General features: G+C 40.2%; 1 protein-coding gene across 3 annotated transcripts in view; it reads left to right on the top strand.

The window, feature by feature from the left end:
• Positions 1-4,457, top strand: part of MTR (5-methyltetrahydrofolate-homocysteine methyltransferase) — a 157,096-nt gene extending 152,639 nt beyond the window's left edge. For all 3 annotated transcript variants that reach the window (XM_001378286.4, XM_007481573.3, XM_016430236.2), the window contains 2 exons: positions 711-823; positions 1,795-4,457. In XM_001378286.4, the coding sequence (XP_001378323.1) occupies positions 711-823; positions 1,795-1,881 (200 nt within the window). In that variant the 3' untranslated portion in view covers positions 1,882-4,457. The remainder of the gene's footprint in view (positions 1-710; positions 824-1,794) is intronic.
• The last annotated feature ends 8,284 nt before the right edge of the window (positions 4,458-12,741 follow it).

The following is a 12,741-nucleotide window of genomic DNA, read 5'->3' as shown; positions in this document are numbered from 1 at the left end:
GGGATTCAGGATGATGGTGAGGGTAGAAAGCCTTCACACTTTTTCCTTTTTACCCTGAATAAGAAGGTCCTCTAGCCTTCATGGATTGGCTATTCTGGGCTACTACTATGGCCACTCGCAATGGCAGCAACTACTGGACCTTTAGAAGTAGTTTAGAGCAAATAGGGTCATAGCTAGGCCAATGATCACAAACCTTTTAGAGACCATGTGTCTTGCTTCTCCCTCCACCACATGCCTCCCCCTCAAATACACACATTGGAGAGGGAGGAAGTACTCCCATTGGATTGCAAGGTGGAGGGGTAGGTGAAGTTAGGAATGTCCTCAGCAAGTATGGGGGGGTTTGAGGAGGAGTGGCCTTGAGTGCTCTGCTCCCCTCCAGCTCTGTCACCTGTGAGCTGCCCACCTTATCCCCATGAGCTCTCATTGGGTTGCTGGGCAGAGGGGCAGGGGATGTGAAAAAATATCATTAGGTATAATGGACAGGGGGAGGGAAATAGTTCTTCTTGGGTGGGTGAGGTGGCCATGTGCTCACAGAGAATGCTCTACATGCCTTTTTTGGCACCTGTGCCATAAGTTCATTATCACTGTCCTAGCTGGTTGTCATGGCTCCACCTTTATTCAGGAAGCAAGCCAAGCAGCTTGACATTCTTTTGTCATATCTCAGACCCACAGGTAAATTTTCATCATCTCCTCTTTTTTCCTCTTTCCAGGGATCACACTTACAGAATCATTAGCAATGGCACCTGCTTCAGCTGTCTCTGGTCTCTACTTTGCCAATCTGAAGTCCAAATATTTTTCTGTTGGTAAAATTTCCAGGGACCAGGTAAATGAATATTCACTGTTTTGAATGTTGTCCTCTAAAACCTAATATTAAATGAAATTGTTGGGACTGGTCTGGATTTAAAAATAAGTTAGACTAACTTGGGAGAGGAGAGAACTATCTACTTAATGTCTAAATTTGATCCCACTCCCTGCGAAGCATCTTTTCTTTCCTTTGAATAATTAATAATACAGTTTTCTGCCTGAAGAATGACCTTATTTGGTCACTAAAATAAATGCCTTCTAATGATTAAGAGGAGAAGCAGTGTAGTAGAACAGTTAAAGAGCTATCCTAGAGATCAGGTAGACTAGGTGCCAGGCCTGCCCTGACACATACTGACTGTGACACCCTGTGCAAGTCATTTAACCTCTCAGTGCGCCTGCCCTCCCCCACCCCAACCAACCAGGAATGTAAATTGTAGAGCAGGTTTGCCCATCCTCTTTGAGTAGGACCCATGCTGGTGAAGTCAGTTTCCTTAATAGGAGCTCGCCTATCCTTGTGCCAATGAAATCTTAAGTCTAGACCAAAAAAAATGTCTATTGCCGTGAGGTGCCATGAGGTGAATGCTGGATGTGAAGTTGAGCATCTAGATTTCAAATCCATTCTTATGCACAGTCACTGGCCAGCCTGGAGAATGTCACCACCTCAGTGAATCATGTTTTCCTTATCCATAAACTGAGGGTAATGGAGAAAATTAGATAACTTCTAAGGTCTTTCTAGCTCTACACTATGATCCTGTGATGCATTAAGAATCTGAATGCAAAGGGCATTGGCTTTGCCACTCATGAGTTGTGTGATGTTGGCCAAGGTCTAGCCAGTTGCCTCCTGGGCAGCATGAGAGAGTTAGACAAGCTGAAGCCAAGTGATTAGGTTTTCCTAACCTCCCTATTGCTGCTCTGCCATTGCTGGAGAAGCTTGGGTTTTCAAAGTCTTACGGCAGTAAGTAATAGGCTCTTTCTGAACTTCCTTTGCAGATTGAAGACTATGCTTTGAGGAAAAATATGTCTGTGGATGAGGTTGAGAGATGGCTGGGACCCATTTTGGGATATGATGCAGATTGACTCGCCTGTCGTCTTCCTCCCCTCCAAAGGCACTGCAGAAAACAGACTCCCGAGTGCCTTTAGAAATGCCGCAGCCTCTTAGCCTCTAATGCATTGGCCTTTTTGAGGTTTTGGAAGACCCTTTTGGAAGAACTTGTGGTGATGCAAGAGATCTGTCATCTCCAGGACATGCATTTGTGTGGTACTGAAAATAAGCGGCTTAATTTTTTTATAACAAGCAACCTGGCAGGCAGTACAGAGACAGCCAGCTGTGTTTCTATATGTCAGATGCTCCTACCTATAACTACTGTAGAAAGTTAACATAATGGATTTGTGAAGCACTTGATATGTGTTGGGCATCATGCTAAAGGTCAAGCCAGGAAGATAGAAACAAAGGCACTTTTTGGTAGGTAGCTGTAGTACCTGGTTGGCTCTCATCTTATGTTTACCTCAAACCTAGAATACTCTAGTTCGAGATGATTTAGCTGGACTTTTTTTAAAAAAACTTCAAGTCACAGTTGAGTTGAGTCTAGAATCAGGAGGACCTGGGTTAGAATCCCACCTCCAAAACTCACTTGCTGTATGACCACAGGGACATCTCTCAACCTCGCTGAGCCTCAACTTCCTGCAAAATGGGGTTAATAATACCCTCAGGACCTACCTCCCAGGGTGGCAGGGAAGAAGTATAGGCAGTGTTCCTTGGAAGTGTTAGTTATTATTAATAGAGAGACATGACTGTAAGGACAACTAGCATTATGAGAATCGAGACACTGGAGGCAGGCACTATATATTTTTCTTTTTAGATCTTTATGTCCCTGGGGTTAAATATTTGTTGCATTAGATTGAACCTGGAAGTTAATCTTTCATGGAGGGGGGGCAGCCTAGGTGATTCAGTGGACAGAGAACCAGGCCTGGTGTCAGGAGGATTTGTGTTCAAATGTGGCTTCAGATACTTCCTGACTTTGTGATCCCGGGCAAGTCACTTAACTCCAAATAACTAGTCCTTGCGCTTCTGACTTGGTATGGTTACTGAGACAGAAAGTCAGGGATGAAAAAAAAATCTTACACAGAAGAAAGTATGGACTCCCCTCCTTCCATAAGGCTTCATTTTTAAAGGCTACTAAGTGTCCTTTTGTCAGAGTAAGCATTACAAGCACGTAACAGCAAGAATCCCATTTGAATGAAGGCAGCCCCATGAAAGCCCCAGATTAGGGAAAACAAAGTCATCTTAGAGGCAATACAAGTGGGAATGGCAGATTTTATTTTGTTTTTGTTTTGCTTATTATTCTCTCTCCATTCCTATAATTTCTACAAAAGTTGGAGTTTTCTTAGCATTAGGAGGATTTCTGTGCTAAGAAAAGAATGAATATCTTCCTTTTTTTTTTAAAGTAATGGGCTTTCCCACCTTCTTTTCTACCTGTTAAAGGCTTAACTAGCCTTCAAGGCCTAGCTCCTCCCTCACACTCAACAAATCTTGTTGAACCACTCTCTTATGCAATTAATTCTCTTTTATTTGAATTCTGATAATCACAATCTATACCATATGCAATTGGTTTGATTTTTGTTAGATTAAACTATAAGCTTCTTGAGGATAGGGATCATGTGTTATACTGCTGTCTATCCCACACAGCACTGAGAACATTTCTTGGTACATAGAAGATCCCATTTGAGTAGTCTAGGTTACAGGAAGTAACATATTTGTGGTAGTCAGAGAGCTGATCTAAGTTTGAGAAGTATTTAGGGTTCAAATCCTGCTTCTGAAACAGATTGGCTGGGTTATCTTCACTCCCCAACTCCTGACAATTCTTTTAATACTGTAGTTGCTGAACAGTAATATGCATTGGGGGGGGGGGGGATGGTGTTCTTCATTGGATATTCCTTGCACCAATGAAATTACAGTTAGAGACCAAAAAAAAGTATTCTCAAAGAAGAGGTGAGGAAGAGGGAAAGGGAGCAAATGCTTATTAAGAGCCCACTGTTGTCTGCTCTATAAATGTTGTCTCATTTGAAAAGTGCCTGGGGAGAAATAGCTTTCCTTGTCTCTTGGCAGCTCTGCTGCCCATTTATTACATGAACCCAAAGATCACATTTAAGGGTCTTTCCCCCTAAAGCCTTTAGGTCAACTGTTTTCTTTTGTATGAGAGAGAGAGTGAGAATGAGTGTGTGTGTAATGAAAGTATGAAAAATAATTATGCATGTCTGAATTTTAAAAAATAACTTCAGTGCTTTCAAATAAAAGTGAATTTCCTAATTCTAAAATGTTAAAAAAGATTATGTATTCTATTTCCTATGTGCTAGAGTATTTAATGAGCTCTGTAGCATTTTCTTTCTGTTTTATTTATTTTTTTGATCTGACATCAGGGAAAGAATAACTCCTGAAAAAAATTTTAACACTATTATCTGAATGAAATGATCAGTAATCTACTTTTTCTATTAAATATCATTCATCATCTTTTCTGCCCTCTTGTAGATGGAACTACCCAATCTTTGAATCCATTGTTGAAACAACTCTATGTCAGGTGTCACTTTTTCTAGGAAAAAAAAATTGTGTGTTCATAAGAGAGGTTGCAATGTAAAATAAAATTTGAAAACACCCACCTTGTTTTATTCTCGTATGTCAAGCAGAAGGTTGCAGGAAAGAACTTCAGAGACATGCGTGCATCTTACAGGCACATTTTCTACATTAGGATTCCCAGCCATCCAGATGATCCCATGGATTGTCTAGCAGACATTCTCCCCCCACCCCCCACCCCCCCCAGCTTTTATGCATTTTAAATAAAGCTGAAGGTTTTTTGTTTTTGTTTTTCCCTCCTTACTGCTAAAGAAATTTGCATCGAGACCACCCCCATTCAGCTGTTAGCTATCTTATTCATATTATGGCTAGGCTTAGAGTTATGTCGATGGACCCTGACACATGGTGACCATAGATAAGATCAAGTTCTTTATGTACATTTCTGATGGTTTTAAGACTATTTTTGCAAATTGAGCCAAGTTTACCCCTAAAGGGTGCAAGAATTCTGTGGACACTGGGCAGGAGACAAGTCCAGTTCATTGTAAGCAGATCAGTGAAACTTGGGGTAGTATGACTAGAGCCTCATTTCTAGTCCCCATTATTGCCCAAATGGGCAGTGTGATCATCATTATGACCTTTAGGAGGTAGCATGATATTTTTGTATGAAAAGCAGAAGTCTTTAATGGTCCCAGCCAGGTTCCATGTGAGCCATATTCATGTGTGGATCTAAGATGCAAGGATCACTGCAAGAGATGCTCTCCTATGAGCTCATCAGGGAAGAAAATAATTATACACTGGCTCGTGGCCTGGGGAGCATATTGTATTATAGATGGGTATATTCTAGAATCTTTGTCATCAAAACCAACACTTACAAACGAAATCATCTCAGAGATTCAATGACTCCTGGATATGGGGATAACAAGGTTCCCAAGCAAGTCCTAGAGTTTCAAAGTTGGAAGGGACGTTAGGGGCTGGGTAGTCAAAATACATGAGAAGGAGTCCTTGTCTACAACATCTAATTACGAACACCTCCAGCTGAAAAGCTCCCAGGGAAGGGAAGCACATTTGCCTCCTGAGACAGCCCAGGCCCTTCCACCCTTGCAGCTTCCATTCCTGGAGCCTCCATGGTGAGGAAGGGCTCCTAGCTATCTTTTACTGTCAAACCCTTGAAGGCAGCCTTCTCCCCATCTCCACCCCTTCCCCTTGCTTTTCAGCCCCTTTGGGATATTTTTTTCCTCATTAGAATGTAATCTTTCAGAAGGTAGGGACTGTTTTTCTCTTTTTCTCAATTTTTTGTGTCCTCAGAACTTTGCATTGTGGGTGCTTCATCAGTGCCTCATGACTTCACTTCCTAGCTATAATTGTTAGGAATGTTTTCTTTTTATCACATCAAAATAAGGCCATTTCAGTTTTCACTCCTTCCAAATTCTGTCTGTTGTTGGTCATTTTTCAGTCATGCCTTGCAACCCCGTTTGGTGTTTCTTGGGAGAGATACTCAGAGAACCTGAAAATGCCTCATTTTTCCCATCTATAAAATGGGGATCCTAACAACCACTTCACAAGTTTGTCCTGAGGATAGAATTAGATCCCCTATGTAAAATGCTTTGCAAACTTTAAAGTACTATATGGACGCTAGCTGTTAATTAGCTGTACGTCTGTGTAGCTTTGTCTAGCTCTGTACCGACCTGGGTACAAAACCTCTCCCAGATGAACAGATCTGGAAGAAGGAACAAAGGATGAGGAAGGTGGGAAAGAGCAGAATCATTTGTCTTGCTCAGCAGGAAGGAGAGGAATGAACACTACATCGCTCCTCCCTCTTCTTTCCAAGGAGTCATGCAGTCCACGATCAGGAATATTCCTTTTTTGTGACAACGAAATTACTGTTTCAGAAAAGCAAATACATTAGCGGCACTAATGCCATCAAGAATAACAGCTAAGTCATGGTCCATGAATATCCCACGTGTGTGGGTGCTCTTGGTGACTCTTTGAGAGGAGCCCATCAGAGAGGCAAAGGAGGGCGATTGGGACTAGCTGGCAATCATTAAAACATTTAATAACTAACTTTTTAATATTTTAATACCTTTTTAATTAACTCAACATCCTTGTTCTACACTTCTACCTACCATCAAGAATTGGCCAGCCATCTAGAGTGCTCAGGTGGCTGGTGATCTTTTATTCTTAGAGTGTATTGGAAGGGTCTCATTTCTCCATTTGGTTTCCCTTTTTTCCCCTCCTGGGGAGAGGTAGAGGACTTCCGAGTCGACCGGAATATAAGATGGGATCATTGCTGTCTCCCAGGATTCCCTCTCCTTGTCACGTGGGTCAGGCGGGGAAACTGGCCCTGGGGCTTGATTGGCCCAGGCTCGAGCTGCCCTTCTATTGTTGCTTTCTCTGACGGTGTTAAGGGGGTTTCCTGGTCATCAAAGGGCATAAAAGGGCCCCAGACTCCCTCCGGAAGCCCGGCCCTGGAGCCTTGGGAGATATTATCCCAAATCAGACTCCACATCTCGCTCTCCTAACTGGGCTCTTCCATATGGAGGCGCAGGTTGGGTCTTCTGAACTCAAGTGCTGCGGTTTCTTAATGAAGGGCCTGGCCATGCCTCGACTAATGAATTTTTTTTTTTTGCTTTTTTTTGCCTGCTGAATGACCCATAAGTGCCTTATTTCATTTCAACACTATGTTCACAGGGTATGACTTTGGTCAGACTCTTCTCATTATAACTACCCATAGATTATACTCCATATTAGTTTAATTAAATTGGATGATGTTACATTTGAATGGCTATCTGATTACATTTTTTTGGTTGCTTCAGCAGTTTTTTTCAGTCGTGTCCAACTCTTTGGGACTCCCATTTGGGATTTTCTTGGCAGAAATGCCGGAGTAGTTTACCATTTCCTTCTCTGGCTCATTTTACATAAGAGGAAACTGAGGGTCACCCAGGGTGACACAGCTAGTGTCTAAGGCAAGATTTGAATTTGGATCTTCCTGACTCCAGGTCCAGCTCCTCTCCACTATGCCACCTAACTATCCCACCTGTACTTATTACTAATGTTTATAAAATAATATTGTAAAATACATAGCACAGGGTCCATTAGGCAATAAATGTTTATTTCCTTCCTATCCATATAGGTAATAATCATAGTAATACACTTTAAGATTTATAAAGTATTTTATGTTTTGAGTCTCACAACAACAACCCAGTGAGGCAAGTGTGCTATTAATCCCCCTTTACAGGAAAGGAAACTGAGGCATATAACTTTTTTTTTTTTAATGACTTGTCCATTTTCACAGATAGGGAGTTTCTGTGGCAGAATTTGAACCCATATTTTTCCTGCCTCCCCAACTGGTTCTGTATTCACTGTATCATCTAGATGTTCACATCCTCCAAAGCATGAATACACGAATACAGGTGGACATTGATATAGGATGTGAATCCTTCAGGGTGACAACACCAAGGGTCCACTCTCCATACTCATGGCCATTCCTCTCTCATGCCTCTGGGTCTTTGCACCCTGTCTGGGTGCCTCCTTTCCCTCTTAGCCTCCCTGACTCCCTCCCAGACTTGGCAGGTTATGGCCCCACAAGTCCCTTCCCCTGTGATTTCCTCTATTTTTGCTATACAACTCCTCCTTCATCTTCATCCTGCCTCCCCTATTACAACGGGAGCCCCTTGAGGGCAATGTTTTGGGGGGATTTCTTGCTTTTTTTCCTTTGTGCCCTTAGATCTGAGCGGGTGGTTGGCCCATTGTAAAGTATTTAATAATTGTTGAGCAAATGATTCCACAAGCCTCATTGGAGGGGATATCTCATCCTATTCCAAAAAGAACAATGAAAAATACCTCTTTTGTCTTTGCCTGGCAGAAAATGCTGTTTTTTCACTCAAACTGTCACTCAAACTTGGTCCCATCTTTATCCTCTAACTTTCAAAATCTAGTGCTTTGAGATCACCACTTGGAACTCCCTTTGAAGGAAAGTCATCAGCATCATAAAAAGGCCTGTGACGGCCACGTGTGATGGTGGAACCGCTTCATCCTCCCCAAGTGGACAGTCAGAGGCTGCACAAAAACAAAATGCCCTCTAATGGCACAGAACATTTTAATCAAATGGCTTTTAAGCAATGATAAACAGCCGAGAATCAGGAAAATGGCATGAAGAAAGAGATCAGCGTTGGAAGGGATCTAGGAGGCCTCTCTGTAACTGACCCATATCTGCCTGAAGAAGTGCCTTTTACTTAATAGATGCTCTCTAACACGTGATGAATGAATGCATGAAATAGTGGGTTCAAGGGGCAGGCTAAGGCCATTGCGAGTTTCTTCCCTTGAGCTTGTTTTTGAGTTTCCTGGAAGGAAGTCATGGTGGGGAGGTGGGGGGGGGGGGGAGGAGGGCATGGATATAATTAATTGGGTATCTATTCCTCCTCATCTCCAGAATAAATTGGCCTTCCTTCCTAGGGTCTTCCACTGTCACTAACTGAGCCATAAATCCTTTTACTCCAAGAGCTTTCTTCACTGTATTATTACTTCATGGTGTCTATACTCATTCACATCTTCAACATCTCCCTTTCACCTTGTAACTCAAAACCTCTCGATTGAAAATAATTTTAATAAATAAAAAGTATAAATTCACAAGAAAATAGCTTCTGTATTTACAGCTTTTGAATGTTCCTTGAGCCCACCTATCTGCTTACCATTAATCTTTTCACTGTGGTCTAACAAATGAAGAACTAAGTGTCTATGTATCACAAAACATTGAATTGGAAGATATTGGGGTGTGATTTTCCATTGTGCGTGTTTTCTGCATCCTCTGTTACTATGGTTAGCTAAGAATTATTTAAGATCTTAAAAAAACCCTATAATTATGGTGCAGCTTTAAAAGAAAAAGAATTTCTGATTCATTATTAAAAATGTTTTCTAATTGATATGTTAAAAATTCATATGTTTCCAAATAAGTTTTGGCTTTATCCTAATTTTATTCACAGGACCATTGATGAGACTGTCATTTACTTCAGATTGTTCAACTGTAAAATGGGGATAATAATAGCACCTACCACCCAGGGTTGCTGAAAGGGTCAAATGAGAAAATAATTGCAAAGTGCTTTAGCATAGTACCTGGCACATAATAAGCGCTATATAAATATTAGCTATTTATTATTGTTATTACATTCCATTTGCATTTCTCATTTCACATAGAAGAAAAAGTTTCCAATCCTACTATGAAAGGTAAAGCACTAGATTTGTATTAAGAAGAAATCTTAGCTCTTTAATACCTCTTACAACTTGATTGACTTTGGAAAAGGTTATTCCTCTCTAGGCCTCAGTTTCTTCATTTAAAAATAATATGTGATTGGGTTAGAAGACTTATGTAGTTCCTTCCAATTCTTAATCAGATTTTTCTTTTTTAAAATTAATTTAATAGGATTTTTTCCCAGATATCGCAAGCACCTCCCTTCCCTCCCTATACCGTATACACCTGACAAAAAGATATGTGCATATATGTGGATATTTTGCATCTTTCATGTTTCTGTTTTTCAGTTCATTCTCTGGAGGTGACACTCACAAGTTATTCTTCAAATATTAGTTCTGTAGCTGTATATAATGTCCTCTTGGTCCTACTCTTTTCACTCTTCATTATTTCATGTAGATCTTTCCAAATTTTAAAAAATTAACCTGCTCATCATTTCTTACAGTGCAATAACGTCCCATCACAATCATATGCCACAATCGTATTTTTCTTAAAATCTTTTGTTAGTGATTCTCAAATGGCATGAAGTGCCTGACTACATATTCAGGGATTTCTCACCTCTTTGTCTTATTGTCCCCACACAGAAAATCTGGCAGCTACACTTTATAACACCACCCAGTATGTTGTCAACAACTTTCCTGGTAAGCACATAGTTTAAGAAACTTGAAGATGTCATGGGGTCTGGAGCAGGTCCAGCCCCGCTGGCTAGCATCTTTCCATGGAGAGGATGCTAGGGAACTGCTTCCAGGAGAATCATGGTAAGATGAAAGGGAAGTACTTTGGAGACACAGATTGTGGAGCATGTGTGGATGTTTTTTAACTGGTTCTTCTCAGCTAACCACGTGTTAAACAAGAAGTTTTTTGAATGGCTGTCAAAGCGTTATTTAAAAAGTACTGTATACTTCAATTATGGCCTCTCTGTCCCATCGTTCTTGGGTGAACTCATTGCTCAGTGAAGGGAGTGGAGCCTGGGACCTTGTGAGTTTGAAAGGATCAGAGAATTCGTCACTACCTCATTGTTCCAGAATTCAGATCTGCAGCCAGTATAGCATTGATTTTTGAGGAGTAATCCTTGGGAACCCAGCCTTGTGGAAGCTGAGGGCAGTTGACAATTTCCCACAAGGTTGCAGGACTTTATCATGCCCTCTCCCTTTTTTAACATAAAGAAACAAATAAATAAATGAACAAAAAAAAGTTTGTTTTTTTTTGCTCATTCATTCATTCATTCATTCATTCATTCATTCATTCATTTATTTGTTTGTTTAAAAAAGGGAGAGGGCAAGATAGGTATTCTGTCTTCTCCCATTGTATTCTGAGCTTCTTGAGAGCAGAGGCTGTCTTGGGTTTTCTTATATCCCCAACACTTAACACAATGCCTAGCATATAGTAGGTACTTAATAAATATTTGTTGACTGGGAGTGGACAACAGTATTCCAGAGATGTTGGAGTTATGGTGTTAGGCAAGGTTCTCAGCAGATATTGGTCTTCAGTGTGGGGCTTATATTATAGCTCTTTTCAGGTTGCAGTTGGTGGTATGTATTGTTTTTCCTTCTATAGCTCTGTTGCCTGTTGTCACTGCTGGAGACCTATACAGGTCCCTAAAAGAGTCATACTTAATTTAAAAAAAAGTATTATTTAGAATATTTTTTCTATGGTTACATGATCCCCCTCCTCCCCAGTCTTTCCTCCTTCCTCCCAAAGCTGATAACCAGTTCCACTGACTTATACATGTATCATTGTTCAAAACCCATTACTTTAGTATTCATTTTTGCAGTAGTGATCTTTAAACATCAAAACCCCAGTCATATCCCTATCAATCTATGTGATTGATCATATGTTTTTCTATTGCATTTCTGATACCACAGTTCTTTCTCTGCATGTGGATAGTGTTTTCTCCAAAATTCCTTTGGATTATCCAGTGTCATTGCATTGCTGCTAGTAGAAAAGTCTATTACATTTGATTGTGCCACAGTGTATCAGTCTCTGTGTACAATGTTCTCCTGGTTCAGCTTCTTTCACTCTGCTTCAATTCCTGGAGGTTGTTCCAGTTCACATGGAATTCCTTGAGTTCATCATTCCTTTCAGCACTATAATATTCCATCACCATCAGATACCACAATTTATTCAGCCATTCCCCAATCGACGAACACCCCTCATTTTCCAATTTTTTTGCTACCATAAAAAGCACAGCTATAAATATTTTTCTACAAGTCTTTTTCCTTATTGTCCTTTTAGGGTACAAACCCAAACAGTATGGCTATGTCAAAGGGCAGGCATTCATTTAAAGCCCTTCGTGCATAGTTCCATTCCAGAATGATTGGACCAATTCACAACTCCACCAGCAATGTATTAATGTCCCAATTTTGCCACATCCCCTCCAACATTTATTACTTTCTTTTACTGCCATATTAACCAATCTGCTAGATATGAGGTGGTACCTCAGAATTGTTTTAATTTGCATTTCTCTAATCAGGATGGATTTAGAATATTTTTTCATGTGCTTATTGATAGTTTTGATTTTATTGTGTGAAAACTGCCTATTTATGTCCCTTGACTATTTGTTGATTGGGGAATGGCTTGAAATTTTGTAGAATTGACTTAGTTCCTTATATATTTGGGAAATTAAACCTTTGTTAGAGAGTTTTGTTATAAAAATGTTCTCCCAGTTTGTTGCTTTCCTTCTAATTTTAGTTGTATAATTTGACATAATCTAAGTCATTTATTTTATATTTTACAATGTTCTCTGTCTCTTGCTTGGTCTTAAATTCCTTCCTTTCTTACAGATCTGACAGGTATACTAGTCTATGTTCACCTAATTTATTTAGGATTTCACTCTTTACATTTAAGTCATTTACCCATTCTAACTTTATCTTGGTATAGGCTGTAAAATGTTGATCTAAACCTAATTTTCCCCATACTGTTTTCCAATTTTCCCAGCAGTTTTTGTCAAATAGTGAGTTCTTGTTCCAAAAGCTGGGGTCTTTGGGTTTATTGAACACTAGCTTACTGAAGTCATTCACCCCTAGTCTATTCCATTGATCCACCCTTTTGTCTCTTAGCCAGTAATATATTATTTTGATGACTACTGTTTATAGTACAGTTTAAGATCTGGTACCACTGGTACTTC

Source organism: Monodelphis domestica, chromosome 2 (genome assembly GCF_027887165.1).
Source record: "Monodelphis domestica isolate mMonDom1 chromosome 2, mMonDom1.pri, whole genome shotgun sequence".
In the NCBI taxonomy this organism is placed as follows: Eukaryota; Metazoa; Chordata; class Mammalia; order Didelphimorphia; family Didelphidae; genus Monodelphis; species Monodelphis domestica.
This window is presented reverse-complemented; position numbering and strand designations above follow the sequence as displayed.